This window comes from Quercus robur, chromosome 1 (genome assembly GCF_932294415.1).
Source record: "Quercus robur chromosome 1, dhQueRobu3.1, whole genome shotgun sequence".
Taxonomy (NCBI): Eukaryota; Viridiplantae; Streptophyta; class Magnoliopsida; order Fagales; family Fagaceae; genus Quercus; species Quercus robur.
The window spans coordinates 54955904-54982261 of NC_065534.1; the positions used below are offsets into that span (position 1 = coordinate 54955904).

Here is a 26358-nt window from a genome sequence, read left to right on the forward strand (position 1 = left end):
TCAGTCTTGAGCACTGGTTAGGGGACGAGATTTAGACTTGTAGTTTATGAGGGTAGTATAATGCAGGGATTTGAAAAACGGGGCTGTGCTACCGGGCCTGAATCCAAGGCCCAATTGGATTTGGGCACCTCGGTGCCGTACAGTTTACTAATAAAATTACTTAACAAAACGCAAGAACAATATAAATAGTGGCATATATATTGTCCATTTGGCAAAGATTATTTTTGCCAACTTATTTTACTATTCAGTTTAATTTTGCTACTATTTATGGGTCTTATTGTACTTTTTAGTCCTCAACAAAAAGTTTTCAGTTATAGCAAAATAATTGGATTCCAAACGAACCAATAGGAAGCATTACAAGCATAAATAGAGGCATATATCTCGACCCTTGTATTTGGCTTACACAAAGCCACCACCATAGGCATTGGCTTCAACTCTACAGTTTCGTTGATGAAATCCCAGTAGTGATTGAAAGAGAACTGGTCTGATGGAGGAGATATGCAATCTCATTGGTAATGGAGGTCACGAATTCCTTCAAGGCTTTACACCTTTCTTTCTGTCCTCTTCTCTTCCTAGGGAGTAAAGCTATCGTAATTGACAGTACAATCCCCGATGTGATATATACTCGAGTCCCATAAGTGCTCCAAGGTTCCATAGATTCCTATATTATGAGGAAAGTGAATATACCAAGTGAAGTCATCTTCCCAATAATTGACAATGTTGCCCAACATTTCCACACACAGTTGCTGATAAACTTTCAATTCGGCATAATGGATTGCCAAGTACTGGTTGAAGTACTTGGTGCGTGTGGTTAGTGACGAATTGTAACTCTGGTTTATTAAAGACAACATCTAAGTCAAAATGACAATCTAACAAGAATGAAGCCTGAGAACGACACTAGATAAAATAAAATTTTGTACACTAATCTTAAATTCTGTTAGAAATAAAGGAGAGATACTATCTGAATTTTCCTTATAGAAATTACACAATATGATTTTACTAAAAGAAGTGGCGGAGATGAGGCATGAACCAAGTCACTGTCTTAAAACAAATCGTGTCGTCTATGGTATATCCCTTACAGCATAATACACATATTTTAAGGGCTTCTTTACCTGATCTGGTCTGGCTGAATATATTGGAATTGCAGGGTCCCGATTAAATTCCTGAGATTAAGGTCAACAAAAACATATTATAAACGCAAGAAATAACTTGGAATGTTGGAATCAGTGCTATAATTATTTGGATAGAATGATGGTTTCACAAATTCACTGATTTCTACTTAAAATTTGCCACTACCCAGAACTGAATCAGTAAAGTTTACCATGCCAGAAATTTGGCACATCTGAACCAACTGTTGACAGAAACTACAAGCAGTGCTCTCTTGGACGGTTTTTGAGAAGTTGATGCATGCCCAATGTCTGACGGTGCTTCCATTTATTACTTTCTGCATTAAAACGAACCTTCTGTCAGATATAGTTAGTCTCGGACTTTTAACACTTAGAAATCAGTTTGCTGTTAAATTTTTAAGTTTCTCAAGTTTTACATTGACTAACCTTGTTCATCATATTCCACTGACCAACTTGAGGCAAGTATTCTTTTTCCTTTCCAGTATCATGATACTTAAGCTATTAAGAAAAGAAAAGGGATACAATAAACAACTTGTTGGTAGTATGAGGGTTAATGTCTGAAGTAGTAAAGTGGCTTTGAACTTACCCATGGAGCTGGAAGAACCCGAGCCTCAACAGATGCAAGCTTGTTGTCTATACTAATGCCAAATTCCTTTGCATAGGGATCTTTCTCATAGTCATTTTGATGAACTGTCTGCAAAGACATCGGAGAAATCTCAGATCTTTGGTGTACCGTTCATCTTCATGTTGTCATTATTATTTGCATTGACCAATAATTTGTCTTTTGCTGACAGATATTGAGAGGGGTAACTGTTTGGAACAAGCAAGTGTTGCATTTTGATTATATAAAAAAAAAAGCAAGTGTTGCAGTATGGTAGAAAATTGGAACATTGTAGAAGCAAAAAACTATGGATTTTCCTCTAGTAGCACTCAATATATAGAGGTCCGTGTAACAAATGGAAAAATCTTTTGCAAAAAAAAAAAAAAAAACTTTGGTTAATTTTTGTTCGAAAATTCTCCTAGGTCCTACTGGCCAAGAATTTTGACCAGAATACAATGTCGGCGTTTTTGCACAAGAACTTGTAGATCGCAAATATAGTTGTTTGATAAACAAATGGAAAAATCTTATGCAAGGAAAAAAGAAAAAAAAAAAACTCGATTAAGTATGCATTTGGATACACGCCCACATCCTTGCGTCTGCGTTTTTATGCTTTTTTTTCATTGAGAAGCGCGTTTCAGTGCTTTCCGAAGGGTCTCGAGCACTGTTTACGGGACCCACAAACCTCTTTTTTCACCAAAACTTTCATTAAAAATGAGTCTCATGACACTATTTACATATTTAAAAATTATTTTGCTACAGTGTTTTCAGTTTTCAGCAAAATAAGCGGTATCCAAACGGACCCTAAATCATGTTCGAAAATGTCCCCAAGTCCTATTGGCCAAGAATTTTGACCGGAAAACAATTTCGGCATTTTTGCATGAAAACTTGTAGATAGCATATATAGTGGTCGAAGAAACAAATGGAAAAATCAATTGCAGGGAAAAAAAAAAATTCGTTAAAATTTGTTTGAAAATGCCCCCAAGTCCTACTTGCCAAGAAATTTGACCGGAATACAATGTCGGCGTTTTTGCATGAAAACTTGTAGATTGCGTATTTAGAGGTCCTAGAAACAATTGAAAAAAAAAGGGTTAAATTTTGTTTTAAAATACCTCTGGGTCCTAATGGCCAATGAAAGTTCAAAAACATGTACAAAACACTTTTGAACGTTTAGACCCCCAAAAATTAACTTAACCAACACAAGCAATATGTTAAACAATAAGTGTGCGGAAACTTAACATATGCTATAATGTGAAATAGGTTAAAAACTATCTAAGCCATAACATAATAAAATCACAACAGATAATATAAAGACAAAGATAGAGAGGAAGGAAGATGCAAACACAAAGACAACACGCGATGTGTTATCGAAGAGGAAACCGAAGACCTCGGCGAAAAACCTCTTCGCCGCCCTCCAAGCGGTAATCAATCCACTAGAAAATACAGTTGGGATATAAGGACAGCAATAGACCCTCCAAGCCTAATCTACCCAGTGCACCTAAGCCTTCCAAGCTTCTTGCTCCAACGAGGTTGCGCCGAACCTTTTTCTTTTCTAGCTTCCCGGATTCCGCTACTAGACCGTAGCATCAACCAATGAAGATTGGCTCCTTCCTAACTGCTTCCCAGAACTCCAAACGACTGTCTCACAGAGATGATGATGGTGAGAACCAGGTTTGGTATAATGCCTCTCAAGGATTTAACAATGGAGAGGAAGAGAGTAAGGGAATTTGAAAAGACTCTAAGGTATAGATTGTGGGTGAAGCAATCTGGTTTTTCTTTAGGGTTTCTCTCTCAAATTCTCTCTGGAAGCTCTCTTTCAATCGTGGGTTAAAGGGGTATTTATACTGGAGTGGGAGAGGAATGTGAAACGTCAGGTTTTGGCAAAACAGGGGTGGCTCGCGGCTTGACCTCGCGGCTTGACCAAGTCGCGAGATCCAGTCGCGAGTTAACCGTATGGCTAGTTGTCCTGTTTTATCTTGTAGTGCTCCAGCTAGCATGACTGTTCATCTTTCAGCATGCTTGGCACGTGTGCAGCTTCTGGCGGCTTGCAGCCGCGAGTCCAGCCGCGACTCTCTGTTTTCTTGCACACTCTTGAGAAATCTTCACTCTAACTCACTCACTACCCTTACAACAAACCCACCTAGATACAGGGTTACTAAATGCTGAATTACAAGCAAATTTGGCACGGAATAAAGCCAATTAGATGGTTGAATAAATTCAACCTTACAGCCAAGAATTTTGACCAAGATAAAATGTTGGTTTTTTTACAAGAAGCTTATAGAAACTATATTTAGAGGTCCCAAAAACAAATAAAAAAATCTTTTGCAAAAAAAAAAAAAAAAAAAAACTAGATCAAAAATGCCTCGGGGTTCTACTGGCTAAGAATTTTGATCGAAATATTATTTCGACATTTTTGCACGAAAACTTGTAGATGGCATATTTATTGATCCAAAAAAGTAAAAGTCTAACAATAATGGTATCTTTTGTAGTGCCCCATGTCTATAGTTTGAAACTTCGCACTATCTACCTATAGTCAAGGTTTTCAGACTTGGACCGTTTATTGAACTGTAAAAGGGAGAGGATCAAGGTTTTTAAGATCGAATCGAGATTGAACCGGTATCGAACCGTAATGACGTCATAATTAATTTAATAATTATTTAAATATAAATAAATATATTAAATTAGTATAAATAGAAAAATTAAATTAAATGACCCAATTAAATATAGAAATCTATCTTTCAAATCTATTTTTTCATATCATAAATTTCTCGAGACAAAAATAAAAAATATCATATCCTAAGCATAGATATAATATTTCTTTATTTATTAATATGTTGATTAGTTAAACTGGTGATAGTAATATTGTAATAATATAAGAATTAGAAGGACACTTTGTAATTTTAAATTAAAATAATTATTATATACTTAATTGTATATAATAATGAGTGCACCTGAGTGTGCCAAGTCCTCAATAACTAGTGGAGGCCTTATACGTTTTTATTTTTTGTTGTTGTTTTACTCAATTTGATTCTTCTTTTGTATTCACCGGTGGGTTGGGTTGACAGTCATCAAATGCTTGTCACATATCAATCTATCAATAGTCACATCACGGGCTCAGCTACAAAAATCTAATGGTCGAAACATTTTGCCATCTTTAATTCAAAAATTAAAATTTTTCTTCTTACCCAATGTAAGTCACGTGAAAGGGCCTTGGAAATATAAAAAAGAATTCAAAAGAATCAACACAAACACAAACAGAGAGAAGATAAGAAATGGAAACCACAGTAGTGGAGAGGGAAAGAAGAAAGAGAAGAAGGAGAAAAAGAAGCAAGAAGAAGGAATAGAAGCAGAAGACGAAGACGAAGATGAAGATGAAGGTCGTGACTGGCGATCTGTGCTAGGTTGCTAGCTTGCTGCTTCAACTTCGCACAGCCTCTACTTTGTCATCTTCTTCTCAGAGATGATATAGTCTCTCAAAAAGAGCTCATCAAAGATCATCTCAATTCAAAAATATGAAACTCGGGCATAATACTATTTGTTAGGTTCTAAGAAATTAGGAACTAATGTATTAGAACTTCAATTTGTATTATGTTGGCAAACCATGATCAAAACATAGAGCCTAGGTTTAGGCTTGCTCAAAGTATGTTTATTTGTGAAATTGGAATCGAGTGATTGCAGAATTTATTGGACTAAATCTGCAAGGCTCGATCGATCGAAAATTAGACTCGATCGATCGAACCACGTGCAGATTTATTTTTCTGCAGAGTTCCAGTTCAGCCCAAACTCTACTTAAACGTATTATGGTTCAAGTAAAACTCTCCTATATATAAGGGAAACCTTAGAACGTTTTTTGAAGTTGTTTTTAGAGAGATTAGAGTGCCTCTTGTGTCTCATTTTATTTTTAGGGTTTTGTACCCAAAGGCTCTCTAAAGGTTGCTCATATTGCGGTTTGTGTAAATCTCTTGTGAGATCTAGAGGAGTTTTCATTTACACAAACTTAGGGTTTTCAAGGAGGAGATATTTTCTACACCTTGATGATCAATTCAGTTGCTGCCATTAAAGCTTAAAGAATACACAAGCGGGGGTGCTTGTAGCTGGTGGGAATCCAAGAAAGAAGGAGTCCGTGGATTCGGAGCTTGCACGTGGTCGTGTCAGTAAGTTCTATTGGTTGGTAGCATTAGGAAGTCGAGCGGGGGTGCTTGTAAGTCCTTTTGTATGAACATCGATTCTTTCAAGATAGTGGATTCAAGTTTACCTTGAGGATAGCTAGGTCAAATCCTCCCCAGGTTTTTTACCGGTTTGGTTTTCCTGGGTGATCATATCATTGTCTTATTTATTTTCCGCTGCTATGCATGATATGATTGTTTGATTGTGATAATCTAGACTTGTTTAATTGGACTAAGTAACAACTTGGCTAATTACCTAGGTTTAATCAATTGTTTAAGGGGTCTAAAAACTAACACTATTATTATTATCACTACAGCTTTGAGCATGATGTGTTTGTGAGTTTTGGTAGCGGAGAATCTTGTGTTGGTTGTGGGTCTTACACCAGTGGATATTTGATGCGTGGGTCTAAGAGCATCTCCAACAGGCTGGCTATCTCTAAATTTTGGAGAGAAAAAGTCACTGTTCACACAAAAAAACCCCTCCAACAGCCTCTTCATCTCCAATTTTTTTTTTCTATTTGCTACAGTAGCTCTCCAGGCATGGAGACCACTGTAGCAAATACTGTAACACATCTAAACAATATTCAAGCTTAAAATAATACCAGGTTGAATAAAAAAATAATTCTTTCTCTCTCATCCCTTTTCTCTTTTGTTCTTCACTTTCTCGTGCTTCTCTATCTCAACGGTTACAATCTAAAACATACCACAATCAAAACAAAAACCCAATCAAAAGATTTGAAACACAAAAACAATCTTTCTCATAAGCTTAATGAAATCTGAACAATAAAATAAAACTAATCAAACCAGAACCAAAAAAAAAAAAAAAAAAAAAAACCATGTAGAACGCCGATCTGACCAATATGGTGATTAAGCTGCATGTTCTTAGAAGTGGGGAGGACTGTAATCTTTGTTCTCTGCCGGTGATCTATGTGTGTATGAAAGAGAATTTGTTTGTGTGGGATTGAGGGAGAGAAATTTGTGTTTGTGTGTAAGAGAAAGAGAACGAAAGAGAGAGGGAGAAGGGGAGAAATGTTCTGGAGATAACTAGAAAAACAAAAAGTCAAACAAAGAGTGAAGATAGATATTATGGGTAGGTGTACGTGTGTGGAGGAGAAAAAACAAGAAAAAAAAAAAAACGTATGGATGAAAAAAAAAACTAAAGATAGAAAGGAAAATAATATAAGGAATAAGAAATCAAAATTGAGTAACATTACTACGATATTTTCACAATAAATTTTAAGTGACAGATTGTTATTAGTTGATATTGGTGAATAAAAAAATAAAATTAAATAGTGGGTTCAAATCAGAACTAATAACAACTTACCATATAAGATTTTGTTGTGAAAGTATTGCGAAAAAATGTAATAGACGTAACATTTCTCAATAAAAAAAAAATATAATTGTTAATGTTGTTTGGAATTTGAAAAATATTTATTGTGATGTGTTCAAATTAAAATCAGTAATAACTTACCATATATGATTAATTGTGAAAATATTGTAAAATGTTAACATAGCACTTTTCATTAAAATTAGATGAATGAAAGAAGATTGAAAAAGAAATATTAAGGAAAGAGTGAAGAAATAATATTTAAATAGGATAGAGAAAATGATAGATAGTCTGTTAGAAAATGTATTTGAAAAAGCAGGTAGGCAAAAGGTAAAATGAACTGTTCACTCTCCAAACAGTACAAAAATTTAGAGAGTTTGCTGGAGATGCTCTAACTGTCCAGGTCTTGGTTCGTTTGTGACTAAACTTGGTAACGAGTCCAACCTCTTTTGCCCTTCTCAACAAATGACATCGAATAACCTTTATGTTAAATCATTCAGAGTTTTGCCCAGTTTTATATTGGTTGTAGAGCCGAAGCTAGCTTTTAGAGTTTCAAATTGTTATCAACTTACCAATTTTTTATGGGTTTTATTAGGTCATGTAGGAGTAGCTTACTATTTATATAATAAAAAGTTTACATATCAGGCATAAAACACTTCAAAGACAATCTATAGTTCCTCAAAAAATAAAAATGAAAAGGACACCATTTATATAATAAAAAGTTGTATATAGAAGACTTCAGAGGCATTACTACAGTTCCTTAAAAAATAAAAATAAAGAGGACGCAGTCCAAGACTTCTTATTGCCCATTGTGAGCTCAAACTCATGTATTTTGAATATTTCCTATGCGTGTATTTTGTATATTCAGCACAAACAATATCCAAAATACATGAGATTAAGCCCGCAATGGGCAATAGGAAGTCCAAGCCCACAATAGGCAATATAATAGATAATGCCGTGTTTAGGACAATAATAATACAGGACTGACCCGTGAATGGGCAATATCTTAAAACCACACATACATAAACACTTAAACAACATCATGGAAATCCTTACACATGTTCATGCAAGACAAGAAAGAGAGGGTATTATCCTTCACTGTGATACATGCATGCTTATTTGCTTTAATATGTTCACTTCAAAACAATAAAACAAAGTTTGTCATTTGTTATATAATTGCTCGCTTTTAAAATTTGAAATCATCCATGATGCTTTTTATTTTCAGTACTATATAATATTATATATATATATATATATATGAATAATTATATAGAAAGATACCATATTTATGCCTCCATTTTGAGGGCTAAGGCAAAAAATTTAATTGTTTTCTTTATTAAAAAAAAAATTTGCACATTGCTTATTTTAAGTAGTACTTTATATTTTTTATTAAAAAAAAAAATCCCATACTCTTACTTTTAAAAGACTTTTTTTTTTGGGTGGGAAAATGCAAAGTTATAATCATTTTAATAAAAAAAAAAAAAAACTTATAAACTAATGTGACAATGAATGTAATTGGTGGAATCTCAAAAAAATAATAAATGAGTATTTGAATAAATGATATTTGGGATCCTACAAATTTTATAAGTGAAGCTTACAAAGATGAATAATGTATCATCAATCACCAAAAAAATTAAAAAAAAAAATTTATTAGATTGTTGAAATATATCAATCATATGCATTTCGATACATCAATTTGTAAATGCTTATATGGTAAAATCTATAATATTTTTAGCACTTTTCAAATATCTTGTTTGACGACAATAAATTTTGCTAATTGAGCAAATAACTTGAATCCTCAACCTTTCACAACTTAATAAAATAAAAATTACGCTTTTCCAACTAAAAAATTATTACTACTTTCGGTCAAGTTATTATGCTTAATGCTAAAGAACAAGTATATTTCGTTCCAGAATATGTCAATATCAATGGTTGGAAAATGGAAATCACTATCTAAGGGATCAAAATATATAGAGGGCGTTTGCGTCTCAGCGTCTGCGTTTTCCCTTCTTTTTTTTTTTTTTTTTTTTTTTTTTCACTCGTTTTTGAGTTTTTTGAGTGCTGCGGTTACTGTTCATGTACTGTTCAATGAATAGTAACCGCAAAATTTTGACTTTTTCAATTTGTTTCAGCCAATCACAGCACATCGTGTACTGTTCATGGACCCACAAATTTCACTTTTCAGCAACTTTTTCATTAAAAATAGGTCCCACGATATTATTCACACATTTAAAAATTATTTTGCTACAGTGTTTTTCAGTTTTTTAGTTTTCAGTTTTCAGCTGTATAACAAAAACTAATATCCATATTATAGCTTTAAATTGATTTCATGTATAAGCTTAGAATGCAAGCTGAGGAGGGGGGAAAAAAAAATTGATCAACTATTTCTGATTTTTTAGTCTTAAGAGTAATAGACTTTGAATGATTCACATTGCTATCAAATCTTGGAAGTTGAAACCTTACAAAACTGAAATTCAAGGCAGTCTTTTTCCTTTGTATGTGAACATTACCTAATTATGAAGGCTAGAATGGTGGTAGGCGTAATACCATCGCACTTGTTATTTATGAATCCCAACCATATAACTGTCTGTCAGTCCATTCACATTTAAATTCCTCTATTCATGAAAGCAAGTTCCAAATGATTCTGCTCACCTACTCTTCCAAGTTCCAAAGCCATTTTAAAGTTATACAACAAAGGAACAAGTTCTTGCAGAAAAACCAGACATTATTAGTAAAAGTCTCCTGACCATAAGGACAACAATTTAAATGTCCAAAAAAGAAAAGTATATAATTTATCACATAAGATAGGAATATTGATTTTCACCTTATTTGGATAGAACCAGGGCCTGTCTCATTTTGCTTTTGCAGGGATAGGAAATTACTTTAAGGGGTTAAATCTCTTTTACTTGAAATTGTCCAAACTTTGGAAATTTATAGAAGTAGCCTAATTGTGTAGTCACTAGCTTATTAGATAAAAAAAGAAAAAAGAAAAAAGAGCTAGTGGGTAAAGAAAATAGCTAGAAGCAGAGTCATTCACTAGAGGTTCTTAAATTGCAATTTCACTCGAAACAATCTTCATTGTCCCTTCCAACAAATTAGGTACCGCTTGTTTTATGAAATTTATTAGGTTACATTTAAGAAAACCCACAAATGACTAATGATATGGATATGTAAGAGCACTAGTATTGGTGGTGCTAAAAATTTATATTGTTATTTTTAACACCACCAAATATCAAAATGTGGCTATATTGGTGGAGCTAAAACCATATTATTATATGTTATATTCACACTACTTTTCAATAAAAAATTCTCGTTTCTCAAGAAAATATATATATATATATATATATGTATTTTTCTCCGTCTTGCCACTCTACTTCATTTGTCCGAATCATTTCTCCTCTTTCTGCGTTCATACTACTTTAATAATATAAAATTCAAATAGCTAAAACTATAAATTTGATGTTGAGTGTATTGTAAAATGAAAATGTAAAATAAATAAAGCAGATGCTCTAATATATCATGTATCCTTCTGGATATATGATTTTTATTTTAAACATTGAACTATAATTAGTTTTAGCACTCTAATATTTGATTAAGGGAATTGTTAATGAATGCGTTTAAAAACTATTTTAAAAAACCTTTTTATGAAAAAAAAAATTATTTTAATGGATATGTTTAAAAACTATTTTAAAAAACCTTTTATGAAAAATAAAAAAAAAAAAATTATTTTAACGACTTTACAACTTTGTATAATCCTCGTGTAAATAGTATAAAACTTTTCTAAACTCATTACTAACAATTGGCCAAGTAACAGACCCTTTGATTAATCAAGGGCACAAGACAAGAGGGGGATCCTCTTGGAACCCCTTTTTTTTTTTTTTTTTTTTTTTTTTTGAAACTGATCCTCTTGGAACTAGCATTGCTCTCAAATAAATAAATAAATAAAGGTACTTTCCCATGGGCAAAACGACACATATCATAAAACTCAAATTAGGTCAGAGAATTACACTATAAATTCGATAAAAAAAAAAAAATCAAGTCAACCATTAAAAACTAAAATACTTGAGATAAACAAAGTCATTTTTTTTTTTTTTTTGGTGAACAGGGTAGAATAATAATATATTAAACAGCCAACGTAGTCTGAGTATTGGGCCAAAATGGTCATATACCATCTATTTTTGAAATTTTTAGCAACAGAACACTGTTTCGAAAATTATTAGGGAACTACCACATTTTCTAGTACTCGAGCTTGATGAGCTCGAGTACCATTCTTTTTAATCCACCGTGGCACGATGACATGGAAAGCTGGAAATAAAATATTCTGCTTGGTACTCGAGCACCTGAAGCTCGAGTACTGGTTGAACAGTACTCAAGTCCTACGTACTCGAGTACCATCTGTTCATTTATTACACACCCCTTACTGACAGGTGTAGTGCATGTACTACACCAAGTTGTGTAGTACTACATCAGGTTTAAGGGAAGCCCATGTGAACTGACATTATGTTGCAGGTATAAAAAACAAACAAACAACAAGGCAAACAAACAACCTTTCAATCTAATCAATTCTTTTTTTCAAACAATTTTGTTTTATTTTTATTTGCCTCTTCATTTTTTTTTTTTTTTAAGAAAAGGTATTACAAGAGAGAATATGGGATCCACGAATGTAAAATATTTATTTTGTGGTAAGATTTTTTTTAAAATTAAATTTAGGGCGAAGATGAAAAAAAAATGGTAGAATAGAAAATAATGAGAAAAATAAAAAAGTGAAAAAATAGAAAATGTTTTAGTTTTCTTTGTGTGTATTTAGTTGATGGTAGAAAAATAGAGAGATTAAAAACTCTTTTTTTGGTAAACTATAATATTTATCAAAACACACAAAAATAATAATATTTGTGTTTTAAATCGGATTTATAATAGTGACTTATTAGACATCAATAAAAAAAAGTTTTAAAAAAAAAGTATTAAACTTTTTTTAATCACCACGAATACCTTTGAAAAGTCCACGTATTACTCAAAGTTTAATATCAATCCATATCAATTTTATTTGTGTTTTGGTGCATATGTAATTTCTGCTTTTAGCTTTTAGGTTTCTTGTGATTGCGTAGTGTTTTGGTACATATGGTTGTGCAATAAATGTTTTGCATGTATAATATCAGGTTTTGCTACACAAGTGGGTGTGCAATAAATGAACTACACCTGTCAGTAAGTGGTAAATGCAAAACCTAATGCAAAACCAGGTGTAACCTGATGTAGTACTACACAACTTGGTGTAGTACATGCACTACACTTGTCAGTAAGGGGTGTGCAATAAATGAACAGATGGTACTCGAGTACGTAGGACTTGAGTACTGTTCAACCAGTACTCGAGCTTCAGGTGCTCGAGTACCAAGCGGAATATTTTATTTCCAGCTTTCCATGTCATCGTGCCACGGTGGATTAAAAAATATGGTACTCGAGCTCACCAAGCTCGAGTACTAAAAAAAGTGATAGATCCCTAATAATTTCCGAAATAGTGTTCTGTTGCTAAAAATTTCAAAAATAGATAGTATTTGGCCATTTTGGCCCTGAGTATTGGCTAAACGCCTTAAACAGTACATGTCAACAGTATCAGATAACAAAAAATTACAAAGTTCAGATGAAGGAGGCTGATCAAAAAACAACAAAATTCACTTTTGAGATGCCCCCTTCCTTGGCTAACTTGTCTTCTTCCCGATACACGTGGTTAATATGTACACATTCGTTCTGTATGAAACAAATTCCCTATTCATCTACCTACTACTTTTCTCTGTGCTTGCCAGCAATAACCTCTATATCCCACAAACTCCCCCAGCCAACAACACAACCTTTTACTTTTTCCACCTGTTTCCTCTTCTTCTAATTCAAATCCCTCTTCAAATAAAGCAACGCCAAATTCCAACAAAACCCAACCTACTATAACTACTATCACCAAATTCCACCACCGTCCCAAGTTGTATAGATTCCTCCTCACTAAGCTCCCAAGTGATAATAACACCGCCCCACCGACCCCAACTGGTTGCTCTTCACTCTCAACCTTCTTATGACAAATCATTAGCAATTCCTTCACTTTCAAATTACTCAACCCTATATTTTGTCTAACAGCTTCAATGAGTTTTGAATCCGCAGTGTTACCAATTGCATCCGTCACATAAAACTCATTCACGGCCATATCTCTTTCGGTTGAGATATCGGCTCTCGTCACATTAAGCCCATGCTCTCGGAACGTTCTTGTAACATCGGCCAAAAGCCCCTGCCTATCTTCCGCGGAAAATTCAAGCCTCACACCCTGTAATAAATTCAATCACACCATCAACATTTTTTTTATCTACAAGCAAGCTAATAAAAGCATATATTAAAAATGACCAACTCAACAATGCAATTGTGGTATGTGAAATTAAGACAATTAATAAGTACCTCAGAAGCCCTTCTCTCAATTGAAGTCCCATCTGTGTGTCTAATGTAAAATTCCCGTACCAAATAATAAAAGAGTCAGTATTTTCAATTGGAAACATTAATGTTAGCAAAAACCCAATTCATGTTTTGGTATTAAATTTACGTACCAAATATGCTCTGTCTCCAGCTGTATTGATAGTAGCATGAAAAACAACATACTCCATGTCTGTCATCGTGCAAACAATGTCAAATAAAAGCTTCGACCTGTCCTTGCACTGAACATTCACAACAGAGTAACCCCTCTCAATCCAATTCTGAACCGTGACAATGGGACAGTCATCACTGCGCTTCAAAATTGGCTTCCACTCATAATCACGATCCGCAAACATCATTTGGTGCAGCCTCCTCTCAGTGTGCGTGACCGCCATAGGCACCGAGGTCTTAGCACTGCGAATATCATTGTCACCTTTGAGTACATTCCTCAAACGAGCTTCGACTCGGTCTATTTTCTGGGAATCCTCAATGGGGCAACCGGAATCACAGTCCTTCACATAGATTAGTGAAGCAATTCGGCCATTGTGAGTCCAAACTTTAGCTTCCACAACATTGCATTGAAGGTCAGCTAGCGCAGCAAAAACCTCAGATAGTAGACCAACACGGTCGGTTCCAGTTAGTTCTAGGGCTGTTAGGCCGTTAGTCCGACCATAGTGAATGCTGCCCATAGACTGTTAACAAAATAAACAAACAAAGAAAAAAAATTTAATCATATTTATTAAAATCAGAACGGCAATAAATTAGGCATTGAATGTGATAATTACCTGTTCAATGTATCTGATAACGCTCGCATCCGTAAGTTTGTTTCCGATTTGATCAGTCACATGGAAAACTGCAACCAAAAACAGAACAAAACACGTGTTTCAGAAATTTTCAATAACTAGAAACAACACGTTTAAGCTAACGTGCGCCGAACATGGACACCATTAATTTAACAAAAGGAAAAAAAAAAAAACAATTAAAAGCTTGAATTTTTTTTCCTCTTACCATCCATGAACCATCTTCCATCTGAAGATATGTAAGCCTTTTTGATGGAAAGGTTCAGATCCGTGAGAATCTGCACGGCCTCAAGTAAAATTCCATGCCTTCTAGCACTATCAACCTGCAAATTAAGCAAAAGAGGAAAACAGAAAAACCGAGTTAGTAACATTTGTTTTTTTGGGAAAAGTTTTCATAGAAAAATTGATTTCGTGCTTGAGAGGTTTCGTGAGAGGCGTACCGTGACAAGAGTCGCAGTGGGGCGAACGGCATTGTCGATCACGACCCTGCGCAATAGCAGTGACAGGCTGCTGCATTCGCTCACGTAGTCCATGGAAATCCAGGTTTAAAGTGCTTGAATGCGAGGGGCTGCAGAAATATATTTCGACAGGAAAGTAAAATTATTACTTGTATAAAGATTTGTATCTTGAGTTAGGCAATTGCAAATTGGAAGAAATTACTTTAGGTTGGGGATTTTCTTATCTCTCTCTGGAAGCTCTCCAACCTGCTATTATGTCACTAAGGTCAATAACCGTGGGTTTAGGTGTATCTTAGGTGAAGATGCGCTGAAACGACTACCTGCAGCTTGTCCTATGCTAGAGTCAGTAATTCTTCATTTTCAGGTATTAATTTTCTTTGAAATTCGAGATTCTTCTTTATAACAAAAATGGGGATTCTTCTACGTGATACTTGTTATTGAATAAGGGGATTGACTCATGCAGTAGGTTCTGTTCCCTACAAGGGCATGCTTCCCTGTCTGGGATTACTACCTCACAGTAATTATGTTCACTCTGTGTTCTGATTCTCTGGAGAAAAATTGATCAGACAATATTTCTGATATGGTTGAAACAGTACAACACATGGAGATATTCTTTTGTTTAGGATGATTGAAAGGCCCTTTCTTGGGCGAAAATGGGCTTTTGCCCTTATTTTTTAAAATATCTAACACAATGTCCCTGTTTTGAAACTATTAAGCACCGTGTCCCTGTTTTGAAACTTGATTTTCTAAAAATCGAGTTCCAATGTAACTTGATTTTTAGAAAATTGAGTTCTAGGTAAGTTTCAATCATAAAATCGAGTTTCATTGAAACTCGATTTTTGGAAAATCGAGTTCTAGGTAAGTTTCAATCATCTGATGGGTGCTCCTTCAGCGTGGCAAAAACTTACTTAGAACTCGATAATCATAAAATCGAGTTTCAAAACAGAGACATGATGCTTAATAGTTTCAAAACAGAGACAAATTACTGGATATTTAAAAAAATAAGGGCAAAAGCTCATGTCCCCCTCCCCCCCCCCCCCCCCCCCCCCCTCTTTTCTTGCACTTTTTTTTTTCTTTTTTCATAAAGAGACAAAATTACTTTCTCTTGCGTAATAGATTGTCTCATAACCTCTCATATGACTGAGATCAGTATAACTTATCAAGTAGCATATTTACATTTTTTTTTTCTTGCGAAATGAAATACACTTATTTATTCTGGCTGTGACTCTATTTCGTGATTTGGGTTCTTTACAGGTCATCTCGGACACTCATAATCAGAGACGAACTTGTTTCTCCTCTTCTAAAATATTTAGATATTGACCTACAAGAAAAGAAATAAACAAATAAAATTCATGCCCCTTAAACTACAAAAACAAAATAAATAAGGACTAAACAAAAATCGCGCACAAAACAAGAAATACTTATTTTGTATGTTTTACTTTGTTGATGTGTTTTATAATATGAAATGTTTAAGAAATACTTATTTTGTATGTTAGTTTTTATTTTCATAAATTTTTTTTTGGTTTTAAGCTCTAGCCCGCCCCCCCCCCCCCCCAGGGACGAATCTTGGTTCCGCTCCTGGTCATAATGAACATCTTGGCATATATTTGCGAGTGTTGGCATTGTGCTATTGGCTTGGTGATGTATCTATGTTAAGCTTCAGCTTCTCTATGCAATATATGAGGAAATTGAGGCTTGAAAGAGTAACCCCTTGGATGACCAATAATGATTTAGTTATTCTGACTTAGAATTGTGCAAACTTGGATGAGCTTTCCTTGCTGGGATGTAAGCTTCTCAATTCAGGTCAGGAGTCATTGTTTGTAAAGTATAATTTGCATTATTCTGCATTTCATGTTCTTGAATCCTCTTATTGTTGTTTCATGATTCAAGTTCAAATATCAACAGAAGCAAATGAGAGACTATGAGACCCATCATTAATTGGTTCTTTTTATTGCTGCATGGTATACGTATCTCTTTTTCTCTATATTTTATCCATGCTTAGCGTATCTTTATAGCAGATCTGAAATAATGGTCATATTCATTTCTAGTTGTTGGATGGTAATTGATATGTTTTACTACCTTAGCTTTTGGCCTTTATCACAGATTCTCAAAAGATTATCTCACATGGATGCCCAGGCTTGATTTCTATCTAGAAAGCACGGACGCGGCTGGGAGGGTGGCGCACCCGAGTCCGATGCGGTGCGACGCGGGACGTGGCGTCCGACGCGGTTGACCGCGAGTCCGGCCGCGTCTGAGTTTTTTTTTTTTTTTTTTTTTTATCGGATTCGAGCCGAATTGGCTGGATTCGAGCCGACGCGGCTCGATTCGCGCCAAATCGGGCTGATTCGGCCAGAATCGGGCCGTATCGGCCGGCGACCGATACGGCCGAAACAGGCCGGAAACGGCCGAAATCGGCCGAAAACGGCCGAAATTGTCCTTAAAACTTGCCGGAGCAGCCGAAATTCTGACCTCAGATGTGTTTTTTGCCTTCTTCTTTCTTTGTTTTATGAATCAAGTATATTAATGTGTTTTTTAAGAATATTTTTATAGTAAAAATATATAGAAAATATAAATAAAAATATTTTTAATAATTTTTTAATCTCCGAGTCCCGCCGCACCTGCACCCTACTTTTTCAAAAATTGCCAAGTCCCGCACCCGGCCCCGCACCCGCACCCGAGTCCCGAAACGCACCCGTGCTTCATAGATTTCTATCCATCTAGAGGTTTTTCATTCTCTCTTTTCTTTTAAATGTATACTGAAATCCTTTTTTTTATCATGCTAAAATTTGATACAGATCCTTCCTACTAAAACGTTCTTAAGTGCTTCTGATGTAGATGAGTGGTGGTTAAAAGCACCTGCTGTCTTCTTCATCTTCTTGCTCTTCTTGAGTTGCTGGACAAGAAAAACATGAAAAATAAAAATAAGGGAAAACAAGAAAGAAACGTTGGTCTATATATCCTTAGAAAACCTTGAATAAAGCTCTAACATTGGTTGTCAGATGCTTTAAGCTAAAAAGGTTTCTCTGTTTTGATAACAATTGATCTACGCCACCCCGTCCACCTCTTTTCTTTTTTCTCATACGTATGATTTTGTCGTTGCATTATTATTTTCTGCTCTTTTAGTGCTCATGTATGTTTCCAAATGTGATGACATTCAGGAATGTGGAGAAGTCACAGCAAACGGGGTTTCTTCTCTTCTCGACTGCACAGCTATTGAAGATCTGTTGCTGCGTCATAATGTGAGCCTTCTTTTACTGCTATTTTTTTTGCATCTTGGATACAGGTCTGGTTAATGTTCAGATGAATGGATCAAATTAATGTACTGTTACACATGCTCCCATTGGAACATGGTACACAAATATATTCATTGTTGATTGCTTGTTTTGGAACTTCCTCTTCTATTGTTTATAGCTTTAGTTATATTATCCTTTTGTGTCTATTGTTTAGTTTGAATTGTAAAGAGCCCTGTTTAATATGGTAAAGATTGCGCAATGTGGTTGCTATAGGCTTTGTGATTGCATTGGCAGACCAGGAAATGAGCTAAATTTGTTAACTTTGTTCAGTTTATGCATTATAAGAATTAAATTATTATAGCATTATAATTATGAATTATCTGCGGTTGTGTGGGTCTTCTATAAGGACCAGAGCATTGCTTTTGAAGTTTGAAAATAGCTAGTCATCAGCCTACTTAATTTTCATCATAATTCTTTCAGGTGAATAGATACAGTTATGACTAGATAATGTACAGTATTGAGGCTGTGATTAGCCAAATCATAGATTCATTGGGGTACAATTTGTATACATAATTTGTACAGTGACAATATTTTATGTTGAAGTTGGAACTTTATGGTGTCAACTGTTGTCGATATATATATATTTTTTTTTCACCTCAAGTAGGATAAAGATAAATTTACTCTGTTTGGATAATTTGGATTCTAATTCCTGTTTATGAACCTTTGAGATATATAACTGACTGACTGCTTATTCACTGGGCTGGAATCTAACCAACATTATTCAGGTTCCCGGGATACGGAAAACCTTCATTTTTGATGCTGCTTCAAAGGTACTCTCATACTCTCATTACAGTGTCACTGTTCTCTACTGTTGTTTCTTTCTTGCCAGAGAAATCAAGTTTAACAACTAATGTTATATTTTCTTCCTTTAATTGTGATTACAGTTACCAATTATTCGGAAGATATCTCTAGAACGCCTCCAAACAAGGGTGTTGGACTGGAATGCCTCCGCTCCCTTCCTGACAACATGATATTTTAGGACCATAATTTTCTGTAAGGATAATAATATCAAAGACAAAATTTAGCTATAAAATTAGTTGTAACCTGAGGCTACAACCTTACATTAACATTACTATATATTTCAAAAATCTAACCGTTAGATTGCATATTTTTTACATTCTTAATACACATGTCAAATTTTGTGTTAATCGGATATTATTTACTATATGATCTATAAGATTATATTTTATGCATAATTTTAAATTACAAAAACTTGAAATTTAAACAATTTATTGACGACATATTTATTAGTCTTTAATTTTCTAGAAATTTTGCAAGTATGGAGGTTATAAGAAGAAAATGCAATCCAATGGTTGATTTGTTAAAATTCACCTCCAATAAAAAAATATTAAATAAGATTGTAGACTACAACCAATTTTGTAACTAAACTTGTTAGAAGTTTACATCTGATATTCCTGCTTGGATGGTCTATATGAGTACATATGACTGTCTCAAATTAGATTTCAGATAAAGAAAATTCATTGTTCATTTGGCATCTTTCATGCATACTTTGCAGTTTTGCTGCTATGGTCCCTTTTCAGTAATAAGCTAATAGCGTTCGGCAATCATATCACTTGTTGGGTCCTGCATTGCCTAATATCAGTTGTATATAATAGTTATTCCTGTAGATATATCTGATAAATATTAATTAAGCATTTAGGCATAAGTAGTAGTAATAGGATTATTGAAAGCTTGGTTTTTTTGTTTTGTTTTTTTTTTTTTTTCATGCATCTGATTTATGTGGATTTATTTGTATAATGTTTGGGCTATATTGTCGTATCTTATGCATCATATATGTGCATATTTCTTTTAATAAAATGTGGTACCCACAAGAAAAATAAATATATTGTTAAAATTATTGTTAAAACGAGGAAACCTCTTAATTATAACACTAAAGGTTTAATGAAATATAAAATCTAAGATAAACTTCATTTTTGGTCTCTTAAATTTGAGGTTTGTTGGACTTTGATTTTGTAAATTTAAAAAAGGGAACAAATTTGTTCCTCTATTTTTTGTCCATTTATTGTTTACATGGCTATTAGCATGTTGTTGATGCTACCTTTTTAGCTAATGTCGGCGTTGCTAAATTACAAATTGCAAACTTAACATATGGGTTAGTTCAATTTTGGTTCTTTAAAATTTAAATATTGGATCGGTTTGATTTTCGTCTTTTAAACATGGGATCGTTCCATTTTGGTCCCTTAAATATAAGGTGCTCAACATTTTATTAGTGTTAGATGATTAAGCAATATATTAATGAAAAATAAACAAAAGGACTATATTGTTACATTTTAAAATTTAAGAGACTAAATTCCATATAAAATCTAAGGAACCAAAAATATAATTTATATGATTCTCAAAAAAAATATATAATTTATATTAAATTCCATAAATCAAAAATATAATTTATATTGTAGTTGCACAATTTTCTTGGCCCAAACCCTTTTGATCAGGCCCTAGCCCAAGGCGCAACACACAATAAATACTTGTAGAGGATGGGTCAAAGAACTTAGTTTTAGTGAGCCTAGTCGGACTGGGGTATGGAGAATGTTGTTGCAGATATAAGAACACCAGAATGGATACTCCACAGAAGATTCTATTTCCTTAGTGATGAATACAGTTTTTTCCGTCCCCATTCTTTGAGGGACTCTATTACATTATATAGCTCTCTCATTCTTATCTGAACCTTACACTTGTTGATCATCTAAGCCCCCACTTGAGTACTTGTCCTATCAAACACCTTTATCACTCCCTTGTGAGTTGCAGTGGCCAAGGTAGTACTGTTCAGGGGTCTTTTCCTCATTAATGCGGCCAAGAGGGTGGTTGTGACACATTTAATGTGGCGGTAGCAGCTTTCCATGAGATATTTTGGGTTTTATTCTTTTTTATATGCTTGGAGGATGAGCTGTAGTGGTTGGGGTGAGCTTTTGGTCTGGACTTCGTAGTGTCCGAGGAGGTGTTACTCCTCGGACGGGTTTCTTTTACCGCAGTTGGGCTTGAATAGTATTTTGGCTGTGACTTCTCCTTGGACATGATGCTTCTCGGACGGGCCCGCATTTATCTAGCCCATTATTTTGGGCCGGGCCCCACAATAGCCCCTCAAAACTCCGGTTTTTATCTCCTTTCGAGGAGAAAAGCGGGGTTTTGATGTCAATGAGAGGATGGAAGGAAGGCTTGGGGCGCGCGTGTGGGCAGTTACTTTGGACGCGCTACAATTTACGAGGTGCGGCCATTTACTTCCGGAGGCTTCTGGTCCCCTTCATCCAACGGTGGGACGTGGATTGAACGGCCATCATTATTTCTCGACTTTTTAGGCGAGGTCGATCTTTTCTCTCTCTTCCAGGCTATATAAGACGTCAGACAGGCTCCCTCTTTCTTTTTTTATCCGCACATCAGAATAGAGACCTCCAGAGAACTCCAGCGCCCAGAAATCCTTGAGCACATCCTTCCTTCAGATCTTCATAGTCATTTCTACGAAGCACCCTCCACAGAAGAGCTTTCCGATTTCCTCATCGGTCATTTGAGAAGATACCTGTAAGTTCCGTTCGCTTTGTCGCTTCGACTTCCTCCTCAGACTTTGTTTTTCCCTTGGTCTTTATTTTCATTCTTCCAGTACAGCTCAGATGGGTAGATTCGAAAAACTAGTAAATACTCCGGCCGCTATGGAGGCCTTTAGGGCAAAATACCACATTCCCCCGGGGGTGGGGCTGCAGTATTGTCCTCTTGAAGGAGTATTGACAGATAGAGGCGAGGGAGAAGTTGTTATCCCTATGATTGATTTCATAGAGGGAGGGATGACACTTCCCATGCGTAGGATTACAAGGGAGTACCTGTTCAACCATAGGTTGATGCCGCATCAGTGTGCCCCAAATATGTTCAAGATACTAGGCTGTGTAGATGTCTTAGACGAGCGGATGAATCTAGGCCTTACATGGCACGACGTGGCTTATCTGTATGAGTGTCACCGCCTCGAGAGTGGAGGGTATTATCTTAAATCCCGATCCGAGGTTGTTAGATTGATTTCTTGTCTTCCAGTATCCAATAAGACCGTGAAGAATGATTTTCTTATTGCTTCGGGCAGGAATACCAGGTGCGGCGTCTTTAAGGCCAATTCTTTTGGGGAAAGGGTTTAGCATTGGGGGGTTATTTTTCTTGCTTTCCTTACACTTGGAGAATTTCAAGAACTAATCTCACTTTTCTTGGATGTTTGCAGATAAAGTTCACGTCGCTCCTCGGCTAAACTTCGTGAACGTGCCGGCGCTGAACTACCTTCTGAGGTCGGAAATTTACGTTGCTGAGGACGGACAGCTACGTGCAGCTCATCTGGTTCTGGGCTACCAACCTCTAAGCCGCTCTTTCCAAGCTATTGGTCACGCCATAAGGGCTGGCAGTCCGAGGTTGGCTAGGATTGACGTGTCCAAGACCGGGTTCCTAGCTCAACGTGATCTTCCACCAGTCGTACTACCTGGCGTTCGGCATCCCTATATAGCAGAGCAACTACCTCCGCCAGAAGAGCCTGGTGTTGCTGTTCCAGTTGAGGAGCAAACCGAATCATCTCGTCTTTCCCTTGAGGAAGAAATAGACGAGTTTTATTTTGAGGAGGAAGTTCAGCAAGACCCCGTGGTTGAACTTTCTGATCCTGAAGGAGAGTAGGACCGCAACTTCGTGGCTGGTGGTCCAATCATAATAACCTACTCGGACGACTCCTCGGACGGAGAAGGAGGTGATATGGGAAAGTCTTTGCGAGAGTTGATGTCCAGCCGAGGCAAAGGTCAGTCCTCGAAGGCACCTGCCAAGGCACAAACCCAGGACCCACCTCCAATCGCCCCTCAGGTCCCTACTGATCCTGGCCTCAAGGCTATCCCCGACCTAAAAAAGAAAAGGCAGGCTGACATTCCTGAGGAGGGTGAGCTGGTTACCCGACCTGCTAAGCAGCAAAAGGCTACAAAGGGATAGAGGAGTAAGAGGGCAAACTCCTCTGAGAGCAGGGACGAGGAGAACCGTGCTGAGGTGCGCGCTACCCCGCGTATGTGGAGCCCTAAGTTGGAGTTGGATGGGGTTGCTATCCCCTATAACTCGTCGATCTGAGAGTACAACCGGGGCCGAGCAGGGTACGTGGCTGATGCCTTAGAGCAACCCCTGTTGCTTCCTCAGGATATGGAGGCCTATAGGCGGTTCTCTCAGCCCGAGCTTTTCCTATCCCTTAAAAGGGATCTTGCGATGGTAAGTAATCATTTTACTGTTTTATTAACTTATTTAACCCTGTTAAATTCTGAACCGATTTTGTTTCGTTTGCAGATTACTCAGCAAGTATTTGTGGATGAGGAATTTTATCGTGATAATCGAAGTCGGGCTGAGGCTGAGGCTCAGTCTCGGACGGAGATGGAGAAAACCTTGGGGTCCCTCAAGCACGATCACCTTGAACTCACTGAGAAGTTCAAGGAGTCGGAGAAACGGCGCAAAAGTGCTGAGGCTGGTCTGAAGAGTGCCGAGACCCAGGCGGAGGACCAGCGCAAAGAGCTATACTTGACCCAGATCTACCTCGCCACCGAGAAGCAGGCAGTGCTGGATCTCAAGGCTGCTCTGCAAAAAGTCAAGGATGAGTTGCGACGGGTCAAAGAGGAGGCTCAGCTGATCCGAGAGGCCACAGAGACTGAAAAGAATGCTGCTCGCCAGCTCGGGGTCCAAGAAACGGAGGCCAGGCTATTTGAGGAGATCCTCGAGGTGTGCAGGGACTACTGCAGCATCTCGTGGGCTCAGGCCCTTGATGCTGCAGGAGTTTCCGCGGATTTGGCGCTAAGGTTGCCTGAGAACGTTTTCTACCCTCAGGAGATCCGAGAGAATCCTGACGGCATCCAAGCAGCCTCTGAGCCGGATTTGGCGGTACCTAACGCCGTCCCCGTGCCTGACATATCGAAGGATCCTGCTACGGACCCCACCGTCGAGGTTCCTCCTCCTCAGCCAGAGCAGAAAGAAGATCCTCCTGCCGAGGCTTAGCTTTTAGGCTCTTTTTTTTATTTTTATTTTATTTTTTTATATTTCCTTCCTCTTTTTATTACTATTTTTTTTTTTTTGAATGAGAGTCGTCCTGTTTTTGCACTCTCTTGTAAGGACCTCTCTTTTTGTATTGATCACGGAATATTAATATAGGATGTTTCCTTCGTTTTTATGGATTTATGCTGGTACCATCCCTTTATTTAACGCTAGTAATGATATAAAGGATCAGGGTGAAGAGGATGCCATGCAACGAATTTGAATGAGGGTTATAATGGTGCTAGACTGCGCGCACGCTTTGAAATGATTTCCCTTAGGTAATAGCTTTCCAAATTGTTATAAGTAATAATTTCCCCTAAGTCTATGGTCCGAGGAGCCATGCAGGACTTAGGTTCTGTTTAAAACTTGTATAAATTGTCATGAGTAATAATTTCCCCTAAGTCTGTGGTCCGAGGAGCCATGCATGACTTAGGTTCTGTTTAAAACTATGAATAGTCGCCATAAGTAATAATTTCCCCTAAGTCTGTGGTCCGGGGAGCCATGTAGGACTTAGGTTCTGTTTAAAACTAGTAATAATTGTCATGAGTAATAATTTCCCCTAAGTCTGTGGTCCGAGGAGCCATGCAAGACTTAGGTTTTGTTTAAAACTATGAATAGTCGCCATAAGTAATAATTTCCCCTAAGTCTGTGGTCCGGAGAGCCATGCAGAACTTAGGTTCTGTTTAAAACTTGTAATAATTGTCATGAGTAATAATTTTCCCTAAGTTTGTGGTCTAAGGAGCCATACAGGACTTAGGTTCTGTTTAAAACTATGAATAGTCGCCATAAGTAATAATTTCCCCTAAGTCTATGGTCCGGGAAGCCATGTAGGACTTAGGTTCTGTTTAAAACTTGTAATAATTGTCATGAGTAATAATTTCCCCTAAGTCTGTGGTCCGTGGAGCCATGCAGGACTTAGGTTCTGTTTCAAACTTGTAATAATTGTCATGAGTAATAATTTCCCCAAAGTCTGTGGTCCGTGGAGCCATGCAGGACTTAGGTTCTGTTTAAAACTATGAATAGCCGCCATAAGTAATAATTTCCCCTAAGTTTGTGGTCCGGAGAGCCATGCAGAACTTAGGTTCTGTTTAAAACTTGTAATAATTGTCATGAGTAATAATTTCCCCTAAGTCTGTGGTCTAAGGAGCCATACAGGACTTAGGTTCTGTTTAAAACTATGAATAGTCGCCATAAGTAATAATTTCCCCTAAGTCTATGGTCCGGGAAGCCATGTAGGACTTAGGTTCTGTTTAAAACTTGTAATAATTGTCATGAGTAATAATTTCCCCTAAGTCTGTGGTCCGTGGAGCCATGCAGGACTTAGGTTCTGTTTAAAACTATGAATAGCCGCCATAAGTAATAATTTCCCCTAAGTTTGTGGTCCGGAGAGCCATGCAAGACTTAGGTTCTGTTTAAAACTTGTATATATTGTCATGAGTAATAATTTCCCCTAAGTCTATGGTTCGAGGAGCCATGCAGGACTTAGGTTCTGTTTAAAACTATGAATAGTCGCCATAAGTAATAATTTCCCCTAAGTCTGCGGTCCGGGGAGCCATGCAGGACTTAGGTTCTGTTTAAAACTTGTAATAATTGTCATGAGTAATAATTTCCCCTAAGTCTGTGGTCCGAGGAGCCATGCAGGACTTAGGTTCTGTTTAAAACTATGAATAAATGTAGATAGATCAGCAGGCAGAGGATAATCATGAAACAAAACATGGGCGAAGCCATTTTCATTAATAACAATATCTTCTGAGGTTATTTACATTCCATGGTCGAGGTACGGTTTTTTCATCCAGATCTTCTAGGTAGTAAGCGCCTATCCTGGCCACGGATGTGACACGGTATGGTCCTTCCCAGTTGGGCCCCAACTTGCCCCAAGAAGGGTTTTTTGCACTGCCGAGAATCTTTCTCATCACGAGATCACCTGGACCTAGAGGTCGCAGCTTAACATTGGCATCATACTCTTGCCTCAGCTTCTGGTGATAATAGGCCATATGAATCGTGGCTTTTTCCCTTCTTTCCTCGGCTAGGTCTAGACTTTTTCCCAATAACTAGTCGTTACCGTTTGGGGTAAACGAGTTAGACCTCAATGTGGGGAAGTTGTTCTCGATT

At 36.7% G+C, this 26358-nt stretch overlaps 3 protein-coding genes and 1 long non-coding RNA gene across 4 annotated transcripts; 2 read left to right on the forward strand and 2 right to left on the reverse strand.

Moving 5' to 3' along the window:
- Positions 1-1061: 1061 nt before the first annotated feature.
- Positions 1062-1881, reverse strand: LOC126713361 (protein argonaute PNH1-like). Its single transcript, XM_050413110.1, has 4 exons — positions 1714-1881; positions 1554-1625; positions 1322-1444; positions 1062-1163 (listed from the first exon to the last, which is right to left on the reverse strand). Exons 1-4 carry the CDS (start codon positions 1831-1833, stop codon positions 1062-1064), a joined length of 417 nt encoding a protein of 138 aa, XP_050269067.1. The 5' UTR covers positions 1834-1881.
- Positions 1882-12745: 10864 nt separating this feature from the next.
- LOC126692053 (ACT domain-containing protein ACR8-like) lies at positions 12746-15002 on the reverse strand. Its single transcript, XM_050387476.1, has 6 exons — positions 14903-15002; positions 14671-14785; positions 14448-14515; positions 13800-14354; positions 13651-13707; positions 12746-13522 (listed from the first exon to the last, which is right to left on the reverse strand). Exons 1-6 carry the CDS (start codon positions 14993-14995, stop codon positions 12983-12985), a joined length of 1428 nt encoding a protein of 475 aa, XP_050243433.1. The 5' UTR covers positions 14996-15002; the 3' UTR covers positions 12746-12982.
- A 130-nt stretch (positions 15003-15132) lies between these two features.
- Positions 15133-17070, forward strand: LOC126692063 (uncharacterized). The gene is made up of 3 exons (XR_007644932.1): positions 15133-15284; positions 16669-16723; positions 17024-17070. It is a non-coding gene; the product is annotated as an uncharacterized LOC126692063 (long non-coding RNA).
- A 578-nt stretch (positions 17071-17648) lies between these two features.
- Positions 17649-19313, forward strand: LOC126714417 (BTB/POZ domain-containing protein FBL11-like). Its single transcript, XM_050414557.1, has 3 exons — positions 17649-18159; positions 18939-18983; positions 19098-19313. Exons 1-3 carry the CDS (start codon positions 18049-18051, stop codon positions 19182-19184), a joined length of 243 nt encoding a protein of 80 aa, XP_050270514.1. The 5' UTR covers positions 17649-18048; the 3' UTR covers positions 19185-19313.
- The last annotated feature ends 7045 nt before the right edge of the window (positions 19314-26358 follow it).

Excerpts from the sequence above, each read along its gene's own strand:
- LOC126713361 (XM_050413110.1), bottom strand. The coding sequence starts at position 1,833 with ATGTCTTTGCAGACAGTTCATCAAAATGACTATGAGAAAGATCCCTAT. Across the intron at positions 1,626-1,713 it reads GGGTTCTTCCAGCTCCATGG|CTTAAGTATCATGATACTGG; the intron begins GTAAGTTCAAAG and ends TTTTCTTAATAG. Across the intron at positions 1,445-1,553 it reads AGTGGAATATGATGAACAAG|AAAGTAATAAATGGAAGCAC; the intron begins GTTAGTCAATGT and ends GTTTTAATGCAG.
- LOC126692053 (XM_050387476.1), bottom strand. The coding sequence starts at position 14,995 with ATGGACTACGTGAGCGAATGCAGCAGCCTGTCACTGCTATTGCGCAGG. Across the intron at positions 14,516-14,670 it reads TGGAAGATGGTTCATGGATG|TTTTCCATGTGACTGATCAA; the intron begins GTAAGAGGAAAA and ends TTTTGGTTGCAG. Across the intron at positions 14,355-14,447 it reads TTATCAGATACATTGAACAG|TCTATGGGCAGCATTCACTA; the intron begins GTAATTATCACA and ends TTTTGTTAACAG.
- LOC126714417 (XM_050414557.1), top strand. The coding sequence starts at position 18,049 with ATGTATGTTTCCAAATGTGATGACATTCAGGAATGTGGAGAAGTCACA. Across the intron at positions 18,160-18,938 it reads ATCTGTTGCTGCGTCATAAT|GTTCCCGGGATACGGAAAAC; the intron begins GTGAGCCTTCTT and ends AACATTATTCAG. Across the intron at positions 18,984-19,097 it reads TTTTTGATGCTGCTTCAAAG|TTACCAATTATTCGGAAGAT; the intron begins GTACTCTCATAC and ends TTGTGATTACAG.